The 24,898-nt window shown below is 62.2% G+C and overlaps 2 protein-coding genes across 2 annotated transcripts; one reads left to right on the top strand and one right to left on the bottom strand.

The window, feature by feature from the left end:
- The first annotated feature begins 2,523 nt into the window (after positions 1-2,523).
- Positions 2,524-8,307, top strand: ABHD12B (abhydrolase domain containing 12B). Its single transcript, XM_068416510.1, has 13 exons — positions 2,524-2,621; positions 4,493-4,611; positions 5,073-5,175; positions 5,252-5,371; positions 5,653-5,683; positions 5,848-5,893; positions 5,982-6,111; positions 6,353-6,393; positions 6,555-6,634; positions 6,846-6,928; positions 7,506-7,584; positions 7,746-7,870; positions 8,192-8,307. The coding sequence occupies exons 1-13, from the start codon at positions 2,524-2,526 to the stop codon at positions 8,211-8,213; spliced, it is 1,077 nt and encodes a 358-aa protein (XP_068272611.1). The 3' UTR covers positions 8,214-8,307.
- An 834-nt stretch (positions 8,308-9,141) lies between these two features.
- PYGL (glycogen phosphorylase L) lies at positions 9,142-21,798 on the bottom strand. Its single transcript, XM_068416606.1, has 21 exons — positions 21,654-21,798; positions 20,886-21,139; positions 19,436-19,537; positions 17,965-18,043; positions 17,559-17,662; positions 16,933-17,064; positions 16,304-16,415; positions 16,138-16,220; positions 14,452-14,595; positions 14,177-14,269; positions 13,779-13,925; positions 13,048-13,211; positions 12,840-12,954; positions 12,252-12,353; positions 12,026-12,173; positions 11,854-11,912; positions 11,412-11,553; positions 11,057-11,264; positions 10,843-10,977; positions 9,693-9,759; positions 9,142-9,496 (listed from the first exon to the last, which is right to left on the bottom strand). Exons 2-21 carry the CDS (start codon positions 21,126-21,128, stop codon positions 9,284-9,286), a joined length of 2,592 nt encoding a protein of 863 aa, XP_068272707.1. The 5' UTR covers positions 21,129-21,139; positions 21,654-21,798; the 3' UTR covers positions 9,142-9,283.
- Positions 21,799-24,898: the final 3,100 nt, after the last annotated feature.

Genomic DNA, 24,898 nt, shown 5'->3' with positions numbered 1-24,898 from the left:
TGGGACAGCGTCCCCGCAACGACAGAGGAAAGGTGACTTTAGAGGGAGGGGGGCCTTGGCGAGAGGCTTTGCTGGACAGATGTCGGCAGCCGCGGCTTTGTGCTGGGGGAAGGTTTTTGTTTTGGTTTTTAACGTTTGCCATTTTTCTCCGACGCTTTCTTCTGCTCTGACACTCGCTGGGGGTTTTTCTTTCTTTTCTTTCTCCCTCTCTTCCCACATTTGCTTCTTCAGCCCCCGGTTCAAACACTTTTTTTCACCGCGTATTATGTCAGAGTCGAAACCATCTGGTGCTTTGTTTTGTTGCGAGCCCGGCGAGTGCCAGGACCTTTCTCCCCCCTCACCCTCCTCCTCCTCGCGGTGCCTCGCTAATCCAAGCGACAGCCCCGAAAAATCTCCGCTGTCACCCAACAAAGCCACTCGCCACACGTTTGCGTGCGTGCAGCCGGACGGGCGGTGGGGACTGGCAGCGTGCTCGGTGTCCCCGTGTCCCCAGCCAGCCCACGGGGGTGTGCAGACCCCGGCTGTGCCACTGCAGTGCAAATTCCTGACTCATTTTTAGCAAAGGCATCCTGATTTTATTTTTTTTCCCCACAGGAGGAAAGTATATTTCTAGGACCCCACCAGCCTATTTTTGGAGCCCCCTTCCAGCAAGCAGCTGCATTTGCAGGATGGCGTTGGCAGCGTGCGCCTTCCGAGCGAGCTCGGCGGAAGGAAACCTCCTCTCGCCCACGCCATCATGTGCGACACACGCCAGGAAAAAAAAGGGCCATGTGGGAAAATCCATGAGTGCTGGACATAAGCTGCTCTGCATGGCCGGGCCGGACCCAGCAGCGTGGGGGAGTTGGCACGGAGCCACCCAAAAATGGGGACAGTGGCCGCGGGCGCCTGCGCAGGCGGTGGGTGACCCCTCTGCAAGGCCGTGGGCGCCCGGTGCCTGTGGAAACCCCCGTCCCAGCATGGCTCTCGCTGCCCCGTCATGTTTTCCTTCTCGTTTCCCCTGCACAATGGGGTGCTTTGTTCTGGCAGGGCGAGGAAAGGTCCGGCCGCAGCCTGGGGAGCTGCGGGGGGGGAGCCGAGAGCCGCTCCTGCCTTCCCAGGGTCCCCTCCCGCTGCACCGTGCTGGGCCAGACACCCTTCACCCCGGCATCCCGCCAGGCCAGGGGAAAGCAGGGCCATAAAATAGGAAATAATTAGCAAAAAAAGCTACAAAACCACCAGCAAAAAAAAATAATAAACAAAGGGGGCATTTAGGAAAAGACGCTGTAGAGAAAGCAGGCGGAAACCCCCCCCGTCTCACAGCCGGTGAGGGGAGAAGTTTGGAACAAAATAAGCCCAAACTTTGATTTATTTTGCACAAAACAATGGCGAGCGGTGCTGAGCCCCAGCGGTGTCGGGCCTCCTTAGCTGCGGCTCGTTGCTGCCATCGCATGTCCAGCCTCCACTGTACAAGGTTTCCATCACCGCTCCTCGGGCCTGATCCTGCTTGTCTCCCTCTGCCACAGGATTTGCCCCCCAGCCCAGAAAACCCTCACGTCTCTTGTGCCAGCTCCTTATCACGAGCAGTATTTGTGCGGCTGCGTCGCTGAAGCATCTGCCATGACTCCGTGCCGATCCCCTCCGGCTCTCGCTGGCCGTACCCTGCCCATCTCTGCGGGCAACAAAGCGGAGGCGCTGGGGACCATTTCTGCCATCGACACCCTGCTGTGTGCCCCAGCTGCAGCCCCAGCACCCACTGGGAACGGGGGAAAAAATGGGGGTGGAAGGAAAAAGCTCTTGTGTGTAAAAGCAGCCAGATCTGCCGGCCGCTTCCGCTGCCCTCCTGTCCCTGCGGCAGGGGAAGAGCAGCTTGCGGGTGGCCGGTGCCACCTTATTGCCACATCTGCTGACGGGGAACACGCACCCACCTGCCCACGGCCCCGGTTGGACCGGATCTGTTTGTCTTTGGGTTTTCCTACTGGGAAGTTCCAGCCTGAAAAGTTGGGGCTGACTCAGCGTGACAGAGCTGCAGGCTGAGAGGGGAACCAGCAGCAGGTTTCCACCCCTCCAGCCAAGGGACAGCTTCAGCGGGTGGAGAAGCCGGCCGAGGCACCAGCTTTGCTTGGAAACCTTGTTTTTTTATTAATTTGTTTTTTTATTAATTTGGGTTTTTTTTATTTTTATTTTTATTATTTTTTTTTTAACCCGGAAGCTTCTTTTCACTCCCCGGCAAGGCTGATTTTCCCGGAGTCTCACCTCGCTGCTGGCCCCGTGGTGTCCCCGGCTCAGCCCCCCGGGGACACGGGGCCGCCGCCCTGCCGGGACCCCCCCGCAGGCCCCGGGGCGGGCGCGGCGGCTCCACGTGGGCGGCCCCGGCCCCGCCCCCGAGGCCCGAAGGGGGCGTGGCTTGGCTCGGGGGCGTGGCCTGGGGGCAGGAGAGCGGCTGTGAGTGGTGGGCTGAGCCCATAGTGGGCGGGGCCTGGCGGCGGGGGGCGTGGCCTGGCGGGGGGGCGTGGCGCGGCGGCGGCGCGGGCAGTCGGCGGGGCGATGCGGCGGCGCGGCGAGCGGAGCGGCGGGGACGGGGACGGGGACAACGGCGACAGGGGCCGGGCGGAGCCCAGGGCCGGCGCGGCCCGGGGGGAGCGGTGAGTACCCGCGGCGGGACGGGCTGCCGGCGTGGGGGCGCTGGCGGGCACCGGCGGGCACTCGGGGCCGGGCAGCGCCGCGATCGCCGGCACCGGGTCCGTGTCCCCGTGCGGTGTCTGTCCGCTGGGTCACCCTGTCCTCTGCCGTGGCCATGCGCTGTCCCCCGGCCGTGTCACCTGCTGCGTCTCCGGTGACCACGTGCCAGCGCTGTGTCCCCTGTGCCGTAGGTCTGTCCCCGTGCCGTGGCCGTGCTCCTGTGTCCCCACACCATGGCCTTGTCACCTTGCTGGGGCCATGACCCCATGTGTGTCCCTCCCCAGCCATGGCTGTGCCACTCTGCCATAGCCGTGATCCTGTACCACAGCCATGTCCCCGTGTCACCCTGCCACGGCCGTGATCCCATACCGTGGCCATGTCCCCATGGTGCTCTGCCACGACCGTGATCTCATACCGTGGCCATGTCACCCTGCCACAGCCGTGATCGCATACTGTGGCCATGTCCCCATGTCACCCTGCCACAGCTGTGATCCCATACCATGGCCACGTCCCCATGTCACCCTGCCACAGCCACGCTCCCATAGCATAGGATCCATGGGGATACCATCCATGGGATACCATCATGACACCTTGCTGTGGCTGTGTCCCCTGTCACCTTGCTGTCCCCGTGATGCCACGCAGTGCCCTCTTGCCGTGCCAGTTGTCAGAGGTGCCCCTTGGTGGGCACGTCCCCCCAGCCTGGACCCGTCAGTTCTCACCCGCAGCAGGTATTGTGCAAGGGTGGGTGTGAGTGCTCGCCCCTGCACTTGAATATTAGGTGTAGACCAGGAGCAGCACCCAGTAATTAACTGCAGCGACTGCCAGGGCATTGCTGGCCGCTGCCGCCAGCGCACAGCGGGACTCCTCAGACCAAAGGCTTGGGGCAACTGGGGTTTGAGGAGCTCCTGTGGCTCCAGCATGGCTCATGTCACCCTGTACCCTCCTGGGAAGGGTGTCTGTGTCCAGAGGACCGTGCCACCTTGCCCTGGCACCCACTTTCTCAGCATCTTGCAGCACTCCCCAGGGCAGGCAATGGACTGAATCTGCTTCTGCAGGAGTGACAGTGACCCTGGGCATGTGCTGGCAGGGAGCGAGTTGTGCTTGGATGCCTCTCAGAAGCCTCTGCCCTAAATCCCCCCCGTGCCCGGACTGGTTTCCCCATCGCCAGGCCCCATCAGCCCATGGGGGATGGCGATGCCAGGCCATCTGCAGCTCCCAGCTTTCCCTTCCCTCTCGGGGGCTGGGGCTGGCCGGTGGCTGCAGAGGGCACGGCCCGGGGTGGCTGGACGCGTCCCCCAGCCCTTTGGGGCAGGCCACTATCAGAGGTGGTCACGTTCCCCACCCTGTACTGGTGGCACTGGGGGACATCTCTCTGGGGACTGGTTTCTCCCACAGCGCTGCAGGCTCCCCGAGCCCCTTCCCCACCTTTCCTCCTTGTCCCCAGAGCTGCAGAAGCTCTCGGTGCCAGGCCTGGGGACACCGCCGTGACTATCTCTCACCAGCCGCACCTCGGGGTGTTGCCTCAGAGTATCGGTGGCTCCTTATCGCCGGTTTGGCTTGCAGCTCCCGGCCCTGGCACGTGCCCTGCCCTTTCTGCCCGCCGGCGTCCCGTGGGAGGCTGTGGGGGACTGGACCGTGGCCTCTCATGATGCTGTGCCACGGTGGGGCTGTGACACAACCCCAGTGTGGGGGAACCAGCTCCTGGTCCCAGAGGGACACAAACGGCAGCTTCAGGCCCTTGCGGGTGACAAGCTGCTGTATCCAACCATCACAGCTGGGGCCCCAAAGCCCTTGGGGCAGGAGGGGATGCGCTAACGGGGTGTCTGCCTTGCAGGGGCCTGTGGGTCTGGCTGCGCGCCCTCCTCCTGGGCCTGCTCCTCGTCTATGTCTCCGTTCCCTTCCTCATCCGCCTCTTCCCCATCCTGCTCACCAAATTCGTCTTCCTGAACTTCTGTGAGTGCCCCGGGGCTGTCCCAACCCCGACCCCCCCCTAAAGGGATTCAGCAGGCGGCAGGGCCCCGAAACGTGGCTGGGGCTGCACCCAGTGCCTGTCGCACCACAACAGCACCCATCTGACCCCCGCCACTTGCCGTGGGCTTGCGGAGGAGGCACAGGGGGACCTTTCCCATTGGCACCTCGGGTTTTGCAAGCTGTAATAACACGGTGCCACCGACCCTGTTTACTGCCTAAAGTTGCAACACGTCTGGGCATGGCGGCGGCGGGACTGGAAACGCGGGTGGGAGGTGATGGCAGAGGCCGTGCTCGCCTACCCGCTCCCCGAGCACGGCCCTTGGCTTCTGGGGAAATTATTTCAAAACAAAAATCCATATTGCTGTGGAAAAAAAAATGCCTAAAAGCAGCTGGGTACGAGGGCTCCCGGGTCGCCCATGTGACGGCTGCGGTTTCTCCATCAGTGGCGTTCCCCTTCTTCGCGGACCTTCGGCGGCCGGAGCTGCTGGTGAACAACACCGTCAGCCTGTACCTCGCCACCGAGCCGGGCGTCACGGTCGGGGTCTGGTGAGCGGGGCAACATCCCGGGTGGGCACCGTGGGTATGCCGGGGGCCTGGCTAACCCCGCTCTGCCCCCCGCCAGGCACACGGTGCCGGGCAGCAGAGGGGCTGAGGCGCAGGGCAAGGACCAGCGTTGGTACGAGGAGGCACTTGCTGATGCTCACCCCGTGATCATCTACCTGCACGGCAACGGGGGGACCAGGCGAGTACCCATGGGCGCAGCATCGCTGTGTGGGCTGAGAACTGGCAAACTCGGTGCAGCAGCCGGCGGTGCTGCGGGGCCGGGGCTGCTGTGGTGGTTTCTGACCCCACGGGTGGAGGAAAGTCCCTTTGAGTTAAAGGGAAGCTCAAAATCCACCCACCCCTGAGCATCCAGCTCAGCCCTCCTGGGAAAAGGTCCCCCTGGTCCCTCGCCTGGACCGGTGCCCCAGGGCGGCGGGATGGAGACCCCTCCCCGAGCTCTGACCTCCCTTTCCCCATCAGGGCTGCGAGCCACCGCATCCAGTTCTTGAAGGTAAGTGGTTCCCTGCGAGGGGACTGGGACCTGCTGGGGGAAAGGCTCATGCTGGCTCCAAGGACCCACGAGGGACCCTGGGCAGAGCGAGCCTGGCCCTGCTGGGGGTCCTGGGGGTGCGTCCCCCCGCCCCAGGGCATGACGTGGTGCCACTCCTCTGACAGACCATGGGGGCTGCGGACTTCCACATCCTGGCTCTCGACTACAGAGGTAAAGTCACCCCCCCTGCCCCTCACTGAGTGACCCAGCTGGGGCCAGTACCCCCCCGGGTTGTGACACCGAGCCGTGTCCCCCGCAGGCTACGGGGACTCCAGCGGGCACCCCACGGAGAGCGGCTTCACCACGGACGTCCTCGCACTCTACGACTGGGCCAAAGCGCGGAGCGGGAACAGCAGCGTCCTCTTCTGGGGACACTCCTTGGGGACGGGGTGGGTGACAGCAGCGGGGATGCCCCGTGGGTGCTGGCAGGTGCCGGAGCCCACAGTTGGTCCCTGGGTTGTGACACTGCTGCCGGACCGGTGCCACCCAGGGGGGAACCAAGGGGTTCCTCCTCCTTGGTGGAGGCACCTGCAAAGCAAAACCCAGGAGGCAAGAGGGGGTCTGAGGGTGCTGTGTGTCCTATTGGAGTGTCATGGCTGCTCCCTGTCACTGTCACCTCTCTTCTCACAGGATTGCCACCAACGCAGCCAGGAAACTGCAGGAGGAGCGAGGTAAGGGCCAGCGTGGCTGGGTTGGCCCAGTGTGGTGTTCCCCTGGGGGCTCTGCACAGCCCTGGCCAGATTTTGGGGGCCTGGATGGGAGCGTGGCATCAGCCTGGGGAGGGGGACGGCCCCCTGCAGCCATGCCTGCCCTCACCCTGCTCTGCCCTCAGGGGTCCAGGTTGACGCTGTTGTCCTGGAGTCACCCTACACCAACATCCGCGAGGCGGCTGCCCACGTCCCCCTCACCAAGGTGAGCCTGGGGGCTCTGCCCGTGGGGTCCCCCAGTGGTGATGGGTGGGGGGCTGTGCCCACGGGGTCCCCCAGTGGTGATGGGTGGGGGTCTGTGCCCACGGGGTCCCCCAGCAGTGGCAGCCCCGGCTGCCCAGGGCTCCCCCCCAGCAGGGGAAGGGTGCAGCAATCCCCGCCACGCCGTAGCACCCCCCCAACTCTCTCCCTGGCAGATGTACCGCCTGTTCCCGGGTTTCCAGTACCTCATCCTGGACTCGCTGGCCCTGGGCGACATGTTCTTCCGCAGCGACGAGAAGTGAGTGCCGGGCGGGATGGGGCGCAGCGTCCCCACGGGGATGATGCCAGGACCGAGGAGGGGCGGGTTGGACACGTCACGCCATGTCATCCCTGTGCTCTTATTTGTGTTTGCCTGGCTTACTCATGCTTTAGAAGTGGCTTTTTATTTGCATAACTTCACAGAATCACAGATATCGGTATTACCATCGAGCAAAGTCCACGGGCCACCATCCATTTTTGAGCACCACGTGCTCGAGTCCCACCCGCCGCGCACCACACACGCGCCGTGGCGGCAGCATCCTTCCCTCTCCACGTTTGTGGGTGCCTTTGCTAAAAGCGACCTGGTTCCTGGGTGTTTTTGGAGCCTGAGCACCCTGCGTTGGGGGGGTTGAGGGTTATTAGGGTGCTTGATGCTGGGGCGAGCAGTGCGGGCATCACCCTGGGGTGGTCCAGCTGCCCTTAGGCACCAGTGGGCTGGGATGGCTCTGGGAGGGGGGGGTCAGGGTTGCTGGGGGGGGGTTTAGCAGCACCCAGGGAGGCTCCCGTGGGTGTGTGGGCTCCGGGGTGACTCCTGGGTGCGTGCTTGCTGCCCGCAGCGTGAAGGTGCTGACCTGCCCACTCCTCATCCTGCATGCGGAAGATGATGCTGTGCTGCCTCCGCACATGGGCCGCAAGGTGGGGACCGCCATCGCCTCTGCGTGGGCTCTAACAGGGCTGGGAGGGGGTTTGGCCTGTTTTCGGGGGGGCTGAAGGGGAGGGAGAGGGGGTGGCTGGTGCCAGGAGGGGGTTTGGGGTCCCCTGTGCGTGCCGCTAACCAAGCTCCCACCCCGCGGCAGCTCTTCGAGATGGCACGCAGCGCCTACAAGGACAAAACCAAGGTGAAGTTCATCACCTTTCCCGAAAAGCTGGGCCTGGGCCATGACTACATCTCTTTCAACCCGGAGCTGCCCACCCTGGTGAAGTAAGTGGTGCTCTGCTAAAATAGGGGTGCAGAAAGAGCTGGGAGGGGGGGGGCATAGAACGAGCCCTGGCCTCTTCTTCCACGGGTGCATCCTCCCCTGCTGCAACCACACGGGTGCCTCCCCCCCTGCTCCTTCCCCACCCCACGGGACTTGCTGGCATCAGTTTTTTGATCCCCACTGCCCTGAGCCCGTCCTCAGCCCGGCTGTCATGGGGAGGTGGCTCTAAGCCCAGCTCAGCCCCACGTCCAGGGCTCAGGACCTCAAGCAGCGCAGGGTGGCCAGTGATACAGCGACAGGTTTGTTATTGCATCTTGTTGCAGAGAATTCTTGAACACTCAGTGATGCCGACCGCGAGCGCTCCCTCAAACCCACGCCAGGAACCCCTCATGGCACTGAACTTCACTGCTGTATGTAATAAAAACTACTGAGAAACTTCCTAATTCGCCCGCCGCCTCGAGGACGCTGCAGGGTACCGGGGGGACGGCGATGCTGCTGCGAGCTGGGCGCTGCTCCTGGGACAGGACCGTGCAAGGGGTGGCCGGGAGCATCATACAGGGCAGTGATGGGGGTAAGAGAGTTAAACACCCCTTAACTCTGCACCCCCCTGGCACTGGTGCCTTGGGACTGGCAAGAGCTGCACCCCCAAGTCCTGCTTCAGCAGCTGCTGCAAGGGCTCCAGAGGAGGGCGACCAAGCTGGTGAAGGGTCTGCAGGGTCTGACCTATGAAGAACAGCTGAGGGAGCTGGGGGTGTTTAGCCTGGAGAAGAGGAGGCTCAGAGGTGACCTTAGTGCAGTCTACAACTACCTGAAGGGAGGTTGTAGCGCAGTGGGAGTCGGCCTCTTCTCCCAGGCAACTAGCGATAGGACAAGAGGACACAGCCTCAAGCTTCGCCAGGGGAGGTTCAGGTTGGACATTAGGAAGCATTTCTTCTCAGCAAGGGTCATTAGCCATTGGAAGGGGCTGCCCAGGGAGGTGGTGGAGTCACCATCTCTGGATGTGTTTAAGAAAAGCCTGGACATGGCACTTAGTGCCATGGTCTAGTTGACATGGTGGTGTCAGGGCAATGGTTGGACTCGATGATCCCTGAGGGCTCTTCCAACCTGGTTGATTCTGTGATTTTGCAGCTCAGACAGCTGTGGCCAGCTGTGCTCCCCCCCCATCCTGCACCGAGCCCCAGCAGCTCACCCCCTGCACCCTCCTTCTGCGTTAGCGTTGGCCTGGGTGAGCCCAGCCCCTAATTTTAGGCTTCAGCAAACAGCCCCTTGGACTCCAGCGGCACTTTTATTTTTAGAACCTACACAAGCAACAGGGCAACGTGGTTTCGCTTCCCGCAGACACATTATAAAAATCCCCCCCTTCCCCGTCCGTAGGAAGCCACCAGCAACACAGACACCAGACAGCAGAGACCCTTTCACAGCGCAGGCACCCGTGTCCCCGGCGCTGCCGTGCCGTTGGGGGTCTTGTCCTCGACCGCGTCCCGGGGCTCGTTGGGCGGTGGGATCTTCAGGTCGGAGGGCTCCACGTGCCAGATGTCCCGGGCGTACTCCTTGATGGTGCGGTCGCTGGAGAACTTGCCAGCCGCCGCGATGTTCCTGATGACCATCTTGGTCCACGCCTTGGAGTTCTGCAAGGAGAGTGGTGGGATGGTGCAGCTGGAGGCTTGTGCCCATGGGTGCCCTGTTGGCTTTCAACCAGGGACCCCCTGCAGCAACACAGCCAGGAGCCTCCTCACCAGGAACCCATCTATGTGCACAGCCCCACCAGACCCCTTCTCTGGGATGGGATGTGCCCCCATGACAGCTCCCTGGGCTGGAACTCACCAGGTACAGCTCGCTGACCTTCTCCTGACATCTGACATAAGCTTCGTAGTCTGCAAAGACTTTAAACCTGTAGGTGCAAAGAAAGGGGGAGTCGGCGACAGCAGAAATCACAGAATCAACCAGGTTGGAAGAGACCTCTGGGATCATCGAGTCCAACCATTGCCCTGACACCACCATGGCAACTAGACCAGGGCACTAAGTGCCATGTCCAGTCTTTTCTTAAACCCCTCCAGAGATGGGGACTCCACCACCTCCCTGGGCAGCCCCTTCCAATGGCTAATGACCCTTGCTGAGAAGAAATGCTTCCTAATGTCCAACCTGAACCTCCCCTGGCCAAGCTTGAGGCTGTGTCCTCTTGTTCTATTGCTGGGAGGAGAGGCCGACTCCCACTTCGCTACAACCTCCCTTCAGGTAGTTGTAGACTGCACTAAGGTCACCTCTGAGCCTCCTCTTCTCCAGGCTAAACACCCCCAGCTCCCTCAGCTGTTCCTCGTAGGTCAGACCCTCCAGACCCTTCCCCAGCTTGGTCGTCCTCCTCTGCACTCGCTCCAACACCTCAACTTCTTTCTTGAGGTGTGGGGCCCAGAACTGGACACAGGATTCAAGGTGCGAAATGCGTCGGTGGGAGCACGGCAGCGGCCGGTGGCTGCAGCGCGCAGGGCTCGGGCTGCCAGGCCTGGGGCTTCCTCCAACACAAATGCTTCAGACAAATTCACCCTCCCCATGGAGGTCTGCACAGAGCCCTGCAAGCCCTGGACGGTGCCCTGGGGTGGCACATCCTGTGTCAGCTCACCGGAAAACAACTCCCCATGCAAACGCCCATGGCCCTTGGCTGCTTAGTGCTCCGGCCAGGAAAGCCCTGGAGATACCTAAAAGCATCTACCATCACCTGGCAAGGGCTGTGCACCCAAATGCTTCTTGGTCTTAATGTGCCCCAGGCCTGAATGCGGCAAGCGTGAAGTGCCGCACATGGAGAGCCTTTGGTACCCGTGGAGCATCCACTGCTCTTCCACGTGCACAACATCAGGGCCAGAAAACGGGACCTTATCAGCCAGTGGCTGGATGGTTGGTGCAGGGGCTGCTCTGCATGGGCACCAGGGATTTGGTGGAGAGCCTCCAGCCAGGGGATGGATGGCATTCCAGGCCTCACCGGTCATGGTGGAAGAGCATGTTGACCACGTCTTTGAAGAGGTCAGGCTCCCTCGGGGAGAAGAAGCCGCTCCTGATCTGGTCAATGGCTTGCTTCAACTCGGGGAGCCGGTCGTAGTACTCCTGGGCGTTGTACCTGGCAGGGAAGGGTTGACATGAGATGGTGCTGCTCCAGCTGCCTGTGGTGGCACCCCCGTGGCATCCCCAGCCCTCACCCTGCCCTGTCCAGCTCCGTGACGTCCTCCACCCTCATGCCGAAGATGAACAGGTTTTCCTCTCCAGCCTCCTCGGCCATCTCCACGTTGGCTCCATCCATGGTGCCGATGGTCAGAGCCCCGTTCAGCATGAACTTCATGTTCCCCGTACCCGACGCCTCAGTGCCCGCCGTGGAGATCTGCTCCGACAGGTCGGTAGCAGGGATCACTGCCAACAAAACACACGGACACAAGGGGCTCATGGTGACCAGCGTTGGGTTTGCATCGTGCCCAAGGATGTTAGATCAGCAGTGACGGAGCCACGGGCTGGTGGACAGCCATGGGGTGGACATCCCCTCCCCACAGCAGGCCCCACCTTTCTCTGCCAGCGAGACCCTGTAGTTCTCCAGGAAGATGACCTTCATCTTGCTCCCCACAACGGGGTCGTTGTTCACCACCTGAGCCACAGCGTTAATGAGCTTGATGATCATTTTAGCCATGTGATACCCTGGGGCAGCCTAGGAGAAAAGCCACGGGTGAACCTTGAGGGCTGGTGCCAAGGGCAGGCGAGGAGCACCCAGCTCTCACGTGCCCAGGGAAGCACCCGCTCAGCCCTGCTCCCATCCCTCATCCAACCCATGTGCTGTGCCACCAAGTTTCTGGGGGCTTGCATGACCATAGGCAGCAGAACCTTGCTTGGGCTGAAGCCAGGTTCATGAGAACATGAACGCATCTCCATGAGAACACCTGCACCCGAATCCCCGAGGGCATTTTCAAGGACTTCCTCCAAAATGCCTCAACCTCCTGACCCAACGTACCTTGCCCCCGATGATCACCGTCCTCGGCACAAAGAGCTTCGCGGGATCCCTCCTGATGCCTGGAGAAGACGGCAGCGTGGTGTCACCCTCCATTCCAGCTGTAGCCCCGGGGGATAGGGATGCTGGTGCCCCCCCAGGGCAGCCCGTCCCCTCGGGGCACGCGGTGCCTTACGGTTGTACATGGTGATGACGTGCAGGCAGTTCATCAGCTGCCGCTTGTACTCGTGGATCCTCTTCACGTGCACGTCGAACATGGAGGAAGGGTTGATCTTCACTTTGTACTCCTTCTCCAGGTACTGCGCAAACTTCACCTTGTTCTCCTGGGCGAGGGGGCAGGGAGCACATCAGCCCCCTGCCCACGATCCCCCGCCCATGTCCCCCCCGCCCACACCCCTCACCTGCTTCACTTTGGCAACCTCACGGATGAAGATGTCATCGTCCACAAACTCATGCAGCTTCCCCAGCTGGCTCAGGTCCCGCACGTAGTCCTCCCCTATTTTCTGCAACGGGAGCACGGGCACACGCTGACCATGGGATGGGGACGGCCACCTTCATCGGGCACGCTGCTCCCGCCCAGCAAAGCTTGGAAAGCAGGAGCAGGGGACGTAGCCTCAAGCTTGGCCAGGGGAGGTTCAGGTTGGACATTAGGAAGCATTTCTTCTCAGCAAGGGCCATTAGCCATTGGAAGGGGCTGCCCAGGGAGGTGGTGGAGTCACCATCTCTGGAGGGGTTTAAGAAAAGACTGGACATGGCACTTAGTGCCATGGTCTAGTTGCCATGGTGGTGTCAGGGCAATGGTTGGACTCGATGATCCCAGAGGGCTCTTCCAACCTGATTGATTCTGTGATTCTGTGACTCAGGTGAGACACAAACAAGAGCCTGACCATTGAGAAGCTGTACATGGCTGAGGGTGGAGGGGCGTCCCCAGGGCAGCGTCCCTGGGGTTGGGAAGGGCCAGCGTGCTCCCCTCCCCGCCGTGCCGTTACCTCTGCGATGAGCTCCGCCAGCCCCGGGTTGCAGAGCAGGAGCCAGCGCCGCGGGGTGATGCCGTTGGTCTTGTTCTGAAACTTCTCCGGCTCCAGCGCTGCAAAGTCCTTGAAGCTGCAAGAGCAAGGAGGGGACAGCTTCCAAGCTGCCACCACCACCGCTTCCAAGCCGAGGGTGATCCACCACCGCCTCCCTCCCCGCGCTTACACTTGAGTCTTGACGATTTCGGAGTGGATCTTGGCCACGCCGTTGACAGCGTGGGAGCCCACGATGCAGAGATGGGCCATGTTGATCCTCTTGGTGCCTCCTTCCTCTATCAGGGACATCCTGCGCAGCCGGTCCACGTCGTTGGGGAAGAGGGATGCGATGTGCTGCCGGTGGAGGCCGGGGAGGTGGTGTTTTGGGATGTCCCACCCCATGGCTCCCGAGGAGGGGCCACAGAAATGTCTCCGATGCATTTGACACCAGCCGGAGCGGTGGCTTTTACCCCAGACCGACCATGCAAACCCCCTCCCAAGGGTGCCCTTCCCCAGCATGGACATCTGTGGACAGAAGGACCCCCCCGAAGCCCCCCTAGAGAGGGTCTTGTGGGCACGTGCTTGGCCAGCGGGGCTGTTTGGGGAAAAGCCTCGTGCTGCCAGACCAGGAGGCCAAACCACCATCTCCTTTGTACCCCCAACCTCATCCTTCTCCAGGATGAATTTAGCATTTAGGGAGCAAAGGGTGAAGCCTTTAAAATAGCCACTAGCCGTGGGGTGGCAACTGACTGGTGGGAAGGGCTTTCCCATACCCCAGTCTCCCAAAATAGCAGCCAGAACCCCCCTGGCCAAACACCCAACGTCATCAGTTTGTGCATCCCCCCAAACCCAACAGCACAACATGTCCCATCCCTGTCCCCCGCTCCGCAGAGGGCTCCTGCGCTGCCCCAAGGCACTTACATCCAGGTGTCTCTGGTTGATCTCGTAGATGATCTGCAGGTGTCTGGGGAGCAGCTTCTCCACCAGGTCCACCGGCCAGCGCTCCAGGGCTTCGGGCAGCACCGTGTGGTTGGTGTAGGCGAAGGTCCGCTTGGTAATGTCCCAGGCCTGCCAAGGGAGAGCCGGCGCTGAGCAGCGAGGGTGGAGGCAGCCCCGGGTGGGTGCCAGCACCCATGCATGGTCCTCCCACCAGGGCCAGCACCACGGCCAAGTCGGCTCCTCCAAGTCCATGCTGGTTTAACCCAACCTGAATGCTCCACGTCGCTCCCCAGGCCACCAGCAGCTACCAAACTGGTTCCCCAGCTCCTCTGCCACGGCTGGGCGGGAGGGGACCCAGGGGCCAGGTCAGGTCTCCCTACCTTGTTCCACGGTAGCTTCTCCATGTCCACGAAGATCCTCATCAGCTCAGGGATGGCCATGGCGGGGTGCGTGTCGTTCAGCTGGATGGCGACCTGCGGGGAGAGCAGGGGTGGCGTGTGGGCACGTGTCAGGGACACGTGGGCATCCCACTGCCCGAGCCAGCCTGGCACAGGCACCCACGGAAGGTCCATGAAACCCCTCCAGCCCTGGGTGCGCATCTGGGAGGCATCAAAACCAGCTCCAAGGCTCTGGTCAGAGCAGCCCTAGGTCGTACCTGGTCAGGGAAGGAATCGAACACGGTTCGGACACTTTCTGTGCTCCCGAATTTGGACGCTTTGAAGCGGCGTATGATGTCCTGGAGGGTGGCAGCCACCACGAAGTACTCCTGCTTCAGCCGCAGCTCCTTCCCCTCGAAGAACTGCGAGCAGAGCAGGAGAATCACAGAATCAATGAGGTCGGAAGAGACCTCTGGGATCATCGAGTCCAACCATTGCCCTGACACCACTATGGCAACTAGACCATGGCACTAAGTGCCATGTCCAGGCTTTTCTTAAACCCCTCCAGAGATGGTGACTCCACCACCTCCCTGGGCAGCCCCTTCCAATGGCTAATGGCCCTTGCTGAGAAGAAATGCTTCCTAATGTCCAACCTGAACCTCCCCTGGCCAAGCTTGAGGCTGTGTCCTCTTGTCCTATCACTAGTTGTCTGGGAGAAGAGGCCGACTCCCACTGCACTACAACCTCCCTTCAGGTAGTTGTAGACTGCACTAAGGTCACCTCGGAGCCTCCTCTTCTCCAGGCTAAACACCCCCAGCTCCCTCAGCCGTTCCTCGTAGCTCAGACCCTCCAGACCCTTCACCAGCTTGGTCGCCCTCCTCTGGACTCGCTCCAACACCTCAACATCTCTCTTGAAGTGCGGGGCCCACAACTGGACACAGGATTCAAGGTGCGGCCTCACCAGTGCCGAGTACAGAGGGACGATCACTTCCCTAGACCGGCTGGATACACTATTCCTCATAGAGGCCAGGATGCCATTGGCCTTCTTGGCCACCTGGGCACACTGCTGGCTCATGTTTAGCCGGCTGTCCATCAGCACCCCCAGGTCTCTTTCCGCTGGGCCGCTCTCTAACCACTCTTGCCCCAGCCCATAGCGCTGCAGGGGGTTGTTGTGGCCCAAGTGGAAGACCCGGCACTTGCCCCGGGACGCCTGCGCTGTGCCGGGCTCCCCGCCACGCAGGGACACTTGCCGGCACACGCCCACGGCACGGCGTGAGCCCTCCGTGCTTCCCCCAGCACTGGCGTTGGCAGCAGCTCAAACCACAACGTCTTCTCGCGTTCCAGCTTTCAGCACAGGGGTTTTGCGATGTGCTGGTAACAGACAGGGGTTTAAACCCTCCTCGAGCATCGTGGAAAGCTGCTTTGAAAATTTTTGGCCGCAAGAAAAGGTGCCGGGGCAATGGGAAGAGAAGCCACAGGGGCTGTAACACCCAGGGGCTATTTCTAGGATGAGAATTAAAACCACTGTTCACGCAGCACAAAACATCAACGCGCTGCTCTGCAAAAGCGGATCTGCAGGAGCCGTCCCCACGGCCAGAGCTGCGGGCTGTACATCCCATTGCGCCTCCATGCCAGCCAAGGGAGGTTTAGATTGGAGATCAGGGAAAATTTCTTCCCTGAAAGGGTTGTCAAGCACTGGCACAGGCTGCCCAGGGCAGTGGTGGAGTCCCCATCCCTGAGGGGATTTAAAAGCCGTGTAGATGTGGTGCTGAGGGACATGGGTTAGTGGTGGCCTTGGCAGTGCTGGGTTAACGGTTGGACTCGATGATCTTAAAGGTCCTTTCCAACCAAAATGATTCTGTGATTCTACGATTCTAAAAACATCTCTGCAACGTCCCATCGAGAGGGGCTGCTCCACACCCTTTAGCCATCCCTAAAACATCCACCCCTCCATCCTGACTTACGTTGTCATTGGGGTAAAGGACGCGGGATATGTTCTCCGCCAGGTTTCGGTCCAGCACAGCCTGGATGTAGTCTCCGACGTTGACTGGGGAGGAGCAGAGGGACAAGGTGAGCGCAGGACCCCCCCCACACCCTGTCCTGCACAGCACCCCACCAGCACCCACTTACAGTCCCGCAGGTTGAAGTCGTTGGGTGCCCGAGCCGACCACAGGCGCATGGTGTTGACGGTGTTGTTCATGTACCCAGGCACGGGGGTATCGTAGGGCAGCGCCAGCACCACCTGGGACATGTTCAGGGCAGCCAGAGCCAGGCTGTGCCCCTGGCTCATGTCCCCCCATGTCCCCCCGGCCCCGCCAGAGCCCTCTCATCCTGCACGAGCAAGCTCAGGGTTGCATCCACCTCCACGGGGCGGCACGCGTGGGGACATGCTTGGTACCCCCAGCCCCTGCCCTGGGGACACCCCGGCTCCCCCGGCTCTGCCCAGCGGCTGGTGTTCACCAGAAGCGCTCAGGGGATGGAGAGGGGCTTGCGAGGGTCAGGAGCAGCTTAATTTAAGCCGTCGTGCATCGCACACAGACCTGCCGGAGGTGCTGTTGGGTATCTCAGAGGTCGGCTGCAGACGTGGAGCAGCAAAACCTGTCCCCAGCCCTGTGGCCATCCCCTCCCCAGTTTGCTCCACTGCTGCCTTTCCCACCCCAGTGAAGGGGACGCTGTGAGAGCCCCCCAGGTGATGGGACAAGCCATGCAAGGGGGGTTCCCAGCACGCCGGCCCCATGAAGCTGCGCCCTAGCCCATACCTGGGTGTCGACCCACTTGGTGCCGGCGGCACCGTGCTCCACCCGGCCGTAGAAGTGCACGGGCAGCATGTACTCGGGACGGGCTTTCTCCCAGGGGTTGCCGTGCCGGAGCCAGTCGTCAGCTTCTTCCACCTGCAGAAGGGAGGGAGAGCAGTGACAGGGCCACCCACCCCAGAGGCACAGGGCGGACGGCCGGGAAAGGCTCCAGCTGCGCGTGGCCAAGGGGATGCTTTGGGGTCCGCCTGCCCTGACCCTGGATTTGGGCGCTGCAGGGTGAGCCCGGAGGCAGGGCTCTGCACAGACCCCCCCAAACCCCGGGGTGTCCCCGACAGCGCGGTGATGGATCGTGGTGGCTGATCCCAGCCCCATGCGCCGGAGCCAGCCGGGATGAAGGACGAGCCTCCCCGCCGCGGGGAGCGATGCTGTCTGCTCGCACCGGTCTAAGGAGTTAAACTCGTTCGAGAAAACAGCTGACAAGTTTTAAATATCACAGCACCAAGGCCGGCTCCAGCAGTCGCCAAGCTAAGGGAAAGTGTCTGTCGCCCCTGTCCTGTCCTGGTCTGAGGGGGAGGCTGCACTCAGGGCTGTGGCGGGGGAAGGTGAGGGCCACGCGCCTCCCTCCGTACCTGCCACCCGTCCCGGATCTTCTGGTTGAAGATGCCGTACTCGTAGCGGATGCCGTAGCCGTAGGCTGCCAGCCCCAGCGTGGCCATCGAGTCGAGGAAGCAGGCTGCCAGGGAGGGAGGAGAGTGGAGAGCTGTGCTTCCCTGGGGAGCCAGGAGCCCCGGGGACAGCGGGTCCTTGTCCCCGTGGAGAGCCCATGGCAGCAGGCAGCCACCCCGCGGGGACACGAGCCAGGGCCAGCAGCCGCTGCCGCTCGCTTGCCAGCCACCCAGCGCCTCTTGCTCTGTGCACGGCAAGGCTGGAGCAACAACCCCCCCGGGTTCAGGTACCCCCCCGCAGTGGATGCAAAGGCTCCAGGGCTGTGCCCCACCACCCAGGCCACGGGACCGTCGCGGGGGGCTCACCCACCAGCCAGCCTGCCGAGACCACCATTGCCGAGCCCAGCATCCTCCTCGATCTCCTCCAGCTCTTCCATGTCCAGCCCGAGCTACAGACGAGAAGAAGGTGATGGGCTGGAGGCTCCCCAGGTGCCCAGCCCGGCGGAGGGAAGGCACGGCTGGCACGCACCCCTGGGTGCTGCCCTGCGCCCACCGCTGCCCGCCCCTCTTGCAGGGGAGCTCCAGGAGGGGTGGAACAGCCCCTGAGCCTGCAAGACCCATCCCTGCAGCTGGGACGTGGGGATTTGCACCCAGAGCAGCCCCTCTCCCCCTCCACGCTGTGGCAGGGACCAGCTCTGGCATTGGTCACTCCACCAGCATCTACAAGGGACACATACACCCTTGACCTCGCTGGGGACAAACTCCTGGGGGTGGGGGCACCCAGCCATAGCCAGGTGGTCCCACATTTCAGACAGGTCCCCCAGGGATCCCTCCCTCCCTGCACACCCCAGCCCTGTGGCTGCAGCCCCGTAAGGGCCAACACCACCCTCCTGCCCCCCCCAGCACCTGCATCCCCCTGGGGCTGGCACCCAGGTGCCCGTCCCCCCCGGCTCCAGGCATCGCCCTCTAACAGAGGCGCCCGGAGAAGCAGCTACACCACTTTTACAGGGAAATTTAAAAGTTTGCAGCCCGGGATGCTGTGGGAGGAAGAGGTTTTGCCTATGCAAAGCTCCTCGGGCAGCTCAGTGGGAAATAAGACGGTGCCGTGCCAGGGCTGAGCCACCTTTTCCCATGGAAACCCATGGCTGCAAAGAGAAGGATTCCCAAATAACCCCACACCTCCTGCTTCTCCCCGCTCCCACCACGCAGCACCCCAGGCGCTTCCCCTCCACCCTCACCCTAGCCGGGCTCTGTCCTCACGGCGAGGTCAACAGATAAAAAATTAAAAAAAAAAAACCCTAAAATAAGTTCCTCTCCTTTGGATGTGTTTGCTTGAAAGCTGCTGTTGTGCAACCTCCCCCGCCGCGTCGGTCACGAGGGGTGCAAGCGCAGGGCGGGGGGGAAGGAGCCACCCAAAAACCTTTGATAACCCAAGTGCCGCACGGTGCCAGCACCAGGGTTGAGTTAGGCCAAGGTTTTAATCCCCTCTGCCACTGATTACAGCTATTGATGGCCTCGTATGAGCTTAGGGGCTGGACCCTCCATCTCAGCACCGTGCCACAGAATCGCAGAATCAACCAGGTTGGAAGAGCCCTCTGGGATCATCGAGTCCAACCAGTGCCCTGACACCACCATGGCAACTAGACCATGGCACTAAGTGCCACGTCCAGTCTTCTCTTAAACACACATCCCTCAGCGTGCAGCTGCTGGGCTGGGCAGCCCCAAATCGGTCTGTAAACGCCGGCTCCAGGCTCTGGAGCAGCATTTATCTGCTAAGGCATCGCCTGCCGCTCAAGGAGCCCTCCTGGTCCAGGTCCTCCCCAGCCCCCTGGGATGCTCACCTGGTAGATGGCTTCGTCACAGGCGTTCTGCAGCCCCAGGTTAATCATGGTGTTCTGCAGCGTCCGCCCCATGTAAAACTCCAGCGAGAGGTAGTAAATCCTCTGAAAGACAAAAGCAACCCCCTGGTCACCTTCCCTGGGGCTGGAGGAGGCTCCTCTGGTCCCCAGAAGCTGCTATCAAGAGGAAAAACCTCGACTCTTGACACAGCAGGGTGGTTTGCACTGGGAATTTGAGGGCTGGAGCTCGGAAGCGGTTTTGTTTGGTCAAGCCCCAGCGCCCTGTCCGAGAGCAGGGACAGCTCCAGGATGGTCACCCCGGGCACGTCGGTGGCCGTGGTGATGATACAAGTTAAACTTTAAAGAGGAGACGTTTCCTAACGTCACCCCGAGCTGCAAAGCAACCGGAAAACTGAGCGAGCCGCGGGGACACGGGCTTCCTCTGCCGGTCCCGGGGGGGTCGGTCACAGGAGCAACCCCTCTCCCACTGACGTGATGGGTGCAGGATGCGGCCGGTAAGGCGAAGGCTTGTCTAATCCACCCCCCAGCGTCAGCACCGGCAGGTTTTACGGAAGGGTTAGGCTGGAGGAAGGCGCTGACTTGACGGGTTTCCCCGGGACCTGTGCGGGGTTGGGCTGGGGATGGTGATGGGATGTGCTGGGCAGGATCGGTTAGCCTTACTGGTTTGGTCCTAGCAGAGCTGGGCGGATGGCACCCAGGACGTCTCGGCTGTACAGGACAATCCCCACATCCAAGCCCTGCATGAGGCTCATCTTTTTTCCTCACCCCCACACGACACAGGGTGCGTTGAGCTCGGGGCTGGCACGGTCCCAGCGAGGTGTCCGCGGGCCTGCCCTCGCAGGGAGGATATCGGAGGCGACAGGGCCGTGCGGGGGTCCGGAGGGGATCGCTGCTCCATCCCCCAGCAGCCGGAGCCCCGAGGAGCAGCAGCACCCGAACCCCCCCGCGCAAACCCGACCTTCCCCGCTTGGGATCGCAGATTAGGCTCGAGCCTATTTTAAACCAGTCCTGCTCACGGCTGGCTTTGGGTGCGTTTAAGCCCTTCGATTATTTCACCCTAGAAGGCTTCGCAGCTGCTCTCGGCGGAGCGCGCCCACGCCAGCGCCGCGGGACAACAAACGCCGTTCCCATGCCCTGCGCCCGGCTCCTGCCCGAGCCGCGCTACGTTTGTTTGGCAAAGCAAAGGCCAGTGGCCTCGCTTGTTAAAGTCCAGCCCTACGCTTGGCAAAGTTTGGGGGAATAGCCCTAAAACCGAGAAAAACCGAGCCCCCCCTTCTGTTCTTCCCCACAGGGCGTTCACAGAGGGTGTCCCAAAATTCCCACCCCGGCCATAACGCAGGACCCACCTTGGGAAACCAGGGTGGGAATCCCACCACCCTCCTCCTCCCCCAGCCCTGCAAGGAGGTCCTCCCCAGCATCCCCTCGCTCCCACCTTGGGGTCCTTCTCGTAGTAGTACTGCTGGGTGCGGATCCAGCGCCCCACCAAGTGGTCCCGCACGGTGTGGGCGAGGGCGAAGTAGTAGTCTCGGGGGGTGGCCACGTTGCGGTCCTTGACCAGGGTGAAGTGGAGGTGGCGGTTGAAGCCCCGCTTCAGCTCGGCCACGTTCTCGGCTCCCACGATCCCGCGGATGCTGATCTGCTTCCGCCGCTCCTGGTCCGACAGCGGCCGCGACATCGCTGCGGGGGCTGCGGGGGGACACGGGTGGGGGGACACGGGTGGGGACACCCGTGTGGGGACACGGCGGGGAGGAGGGACACACACACCGTTCCGCCTCCGCCCCGGCTTGGTGCCGCCCCCGGGGCTGAGCTACCGGTGCCCCGGGGATGGGCCGCTGCCACGGGCCGCCCACGCGTGGGGCGGGGTGTGTGGGCAAAGGGGGGCCCCAGGAACGCTACCGGGGGGGCACAGAGGGGGGTGGGAAGGGGGGGGTGCCCCGGGGACCGCCGCCCCGGAGGTGGAAAGAGGAGGGGGGCCCGGAGCCGGGGGACGAGCACTGGTCCCCCCCGCCCTGGGCCACCGCCCCGCTCTTCCCCGGGGGCTCCCGGGGCCCGTCCAAGGCTCCTCCCGCCGACCCCGCAGGGAAATGCCGCTTCCATGGCCGAGACGGAAAGTGTCACGATCCCACCGCCCCCCCTCCTTGCAACCCACCCCCCTTGCAGCCATCTCCCCCGCCCCTCTCCCTCTCCCCTCGCCTCTCACTTCTCGCTCCTCGATCCCTCTCGAAATGGCGGGTGGAGGGGGGGGGTGTCTCTTCCGATGGGCTCCGGGCACTTGAGAGCCGCCTCCCCGGGCAGGGCTGGGTGCCTGCCTGCCCTGCCCTGCCTGCAGAGCCCTGCCTCCTGCCTCCGGTTCCTCCGGAGGTCAAGAATGGCTGATGTGAAGCCTCCAGCGCAACCACTTCTTCCTCTTCCTCTTCCTCCAGCCATGCCTGCCCAGGCCTTCCAGCCCCGCCTGTGGTCCCAAAGCTAAACCCCCCGCAGCCGAAGCGCCAGACATCCCAAGGGCTTCACCCCATGGGTGCTCCTGGGGTGAACCCGGCCACCCCGAGTGTCACCCTGCCTGGGACCCAGCAGCACGGGGCTCCGCGCTGAGCCACGTCCTGGCAAAGGGCTGCAGGGGCTCGGCGAAGGCGCAGGAGCCAGCCCAAACCCCAAACTGCACACGGGCAACGTGGAAAAAAGGGGACGTGATGGATCTTCCTGATTTTTCACAGGGCAAATTAAAGGATTGCTGTCTGGGTGGAAGCCTGGGCATGGTTTCCTTGCCTGTAGACGCCAGACAGGGGCTGGGTGCCTGGAGCAGGTATTTCTTGTCCCTCCGACACATATGGCAATGGCAGCCGTGCAAACGGTGCCACACAAAGTGCTCCGAGAGCTGCCCAGCGTGGGTGGGTTGTGACAGCCTGAGACCTGACTCGGGACACGTCCCTGGGCAGTGTGTGTCCTTGGGCCCTAGGTTGAGCCCTCCCCCCCAGCACGACTTCCAGGCTGGGTTTTACGTGCTGCGGGGAGGATGCAATTTCCCGTATCCCCGGTGTCCTGGGCACGTTTCCTCTCTGGGAAGGACGAGCATCGTTCTGAGGCATAAATGCGCTTAATGCATTAGTGGTTTTTCTTTAGCCCTGGACTCGAGCCCACAAAGAGCTCAGAGGCCTCACATGGAAAAAAAACTCTCCTGAGGCACTCTGAGGAAACTCCCAACAGCGAGCCCTTCTCAGGCCCCTGGGAGAACCGTCCTTGCCTGCCCTTCAGAAGCAGCCCCAACGCCACTCGTCCCTCAGTGTCTGCCCCTATTTCTGGAAGAACCCCCCCCCAAGGGATTGTAACGTCGCCAGCGCTGCATCACGACGCTGCAGGGCCCTTTCACTTCTTGACATCTTGTGATTTCTATCATTTTCTCTCTCTTCCCCACTGGGTCCTCGCCACCGTCCCTCGTCCTGGGGTGGCTGCGCTGGGCTGGATGCAGCGGCTCGTCCCCCCGGGGAGATGCTTCTCTGTACCCAGCCTCGGTAATTCCTCCCTCCCGCAGGATGCCATCCCTCCCTCCTCACATCCCGGCTCCTCGGCACCCAGGCCCGTCCCTTGGCTCCCCAAAGTCCCCTGCTGATGGCTGCAGGCAGAGGGGCTGAGCCCCCTCCCTGCCATGAACCGAGTTCTGTCCGTTCTCTGCTGCCGTCTCCCGACGGGGACAGCGCAGGGATGTGCCGTGTGCTGCCAGGGACTGTGGCGGTTGCAGAGATGCTCTGGGAAGCTCTGCCCTTCTCTCATAAAAGTCCTTTATTAGAACAGCAAACATGACACTTCTCTTCAGTACAGCGGCTGTATGCAGCTACCATCGCGGGACAGGGGGACGGCGTCTTACAATCACTGGGAGTCTAATAAGCACCATGAACATCCTAAAGAACGGGGGGTAACGGCTGAGAGAGGAGCCCCGGGTGAGCCGGCCACGGGGGCTCCGCAGGGAGTCACCAAAGAGCTGCTTGGCGTTGTCCCGCAACGCGGCTCTCCTGCAGCTGAGAGAAACTCCTCGGTGTGAGTCAACAAGATAGCACCCATCCAATAAATTAGGTAAACTCAATACTAGAGCAACGAGGGAACGAACGGGACCGTCCTAGGGGAGGGCACGCTGGAAGGGAAAGGTCTATTTACACTTGTCTTTCTGCCGGACTGGCACTCCCGTAGCATCCCACCCGGCCCCGGCTCCACGAGCTGCAGCTCCCCGGCCAGGCTGGGCACGCTGGCACCCACCGGCAGCGGCACCGGGGAGGTGGCGAGGGGCCAAAAAGCAAAGCAGCGTGGGGACATGTGCATGCAGGCGCCCTCGGCACGGGAACAGGGGCTGGCACCAGGCCTCCTGCTCCTCTCCTGCCTCTGAATTACCAGAAAGTCGGGGTAAGGGAGCGGAGGCTGAGGGGAACTGCTGCCGGCAGCAGGCGCAGGCAGGGCGGGGAGTGCGTATTCCTGAGTGCATGGCAGGGCTGTGGCCAGCTCTCCTTCCTCCCCATCCCCATCCCCATCCCATCCCCATCCCCATCCCCATCCCCATCCCCATCCCCATCCCCATCCCCATCCATCTCCATCCCCATCTCCATCCCCATCCCCATCCCATCCCCTTCCCCATCCCCATCCCCTTCCCCATCCCCTTCCCCATCCCCATCCCCGGGCTCCCTGTCAGACCCTCACTGCAGAATGAATTCTCCGGTGAACACAAGGACACTATCCGTTAGGATTTAAGGCTAGGCTTTATACGGTAACTATAAAAAAATAAATGCTAATCTCCAAAGAGCCGGGCAAGGGCTCTCTGGTGTATGGCTGTGGCATGGGAGAGCACTGCGAGGGTGCTCGGCACCGGACCGAGGGCCTGGCAGCACCCGGGGACAGGGTGGCCCCCCCCTGCCCCACCGAAATGCCTTGGGGGGGACAAGGGCCAGGCGTTTTGGTAAGGACACGGAGACTGACTGGTAATCCAGGACCCACCTCTACACGTGACCAAGGGCGCTCTGCAAGAAAGGCCACGGGGGAAAGAAATATCCTGCAAAGTAACGGGGCTGGCGTGGGGAAAAGTTTTCCCGCGGCGGGGGGTCCCATGGGGAGGGGAAAGCACTCTGCCAAACGAGATGAGACTGCCCCCCCCGCCCCAAAACCCCAGCTCAAATCAAGAAAATCAAACCTAAAAGCGGACACAGAGGAACATCTCGGGCTACCTAGGTACTTCATCAGCCAAAAAGAGCTAAACAGCAAAGCGCACACACACAGGACAGCGCGGGAGGGGGGAGATCGGAGGTGGCCCCAAGCCGGGTTCTTCCTGCTTTGCCTCCCCATCTCCGGCTGGTGGCCGCGCAGGGACCCGGTGGCTTGGTGGCTTGGTGGCCGGCCTCATCCCGCAGCAGGGAACGGGCTGGCTCCTCTCATCTGGAGAAGAGGCAGCCGGCTCCGGGAACGTCC

Source organism: Nyctibius grandis, chromosome 20 (genome assembly GCF_013368605.1).
Source record: "Nyctibius grandis isolate bNycGra1 chromosome 20, bNycGra1.pri, whole genome shotgun sequence".
In the NCBI taxonomy this organism is placed as follows: Eukaryota; Metazoa; Chordata; class Aves; order Nyctibiiformes; family Nyctibiidae; genus Nyctibius; species Nyctibius grandis.
The sequence above is the reverse complement of the archived record's forward strand: the minus strand, read 5'-3'. Positions and strand labels throughout refer to the sequence as shown.

Bases quoted from the DNA above. Each gene is read 5' to 3' on its own strand.
- ABHD12B (XM_068416510.1), top strand. From the start codon at position 2,524: ATGCGGCGGCGCGGCGAGCGGAGCGGCGGGGACGGGGACGGGGACAAC. The intron at 5,372-5,652 runs GCGAGTACCCAT...TTTCCCCATCAG, and splicing joins CACGGCAACGGGGGGACCAG to GGCTGCGAGCCACCGCATCC. The intron at 6,394-6,554 runs GTAAGGGCCAGC...CTCTGCCCTCAG, and splicing joins GAAACTGCAGGAGGAGCGAG to GGGTCCAGGTTGACGCTGTT.
- PYGL (XM_068416606.1), bottom strand. From the start codon at position 21,128: ATGTCGCGGCCGCTGTCGGACCAGGAGCGGCGGAAGCAGATCAGCATC. The intron at 14,596-16,137 runs GTAAGTCAGGAT...CTCTGCTCGCAG, and splicing joins TCCTTTACCCCAATGACAAC to TTCTTCGAGGGGAAGGAGCT. The intron at 13,926-14,176 runs GTAGGGAGACCT...CTCCCTTGGCAG, and splicing joins AGAAGCTACCGTGGAACAAG to GCCTGGGACATTACCAAGCG.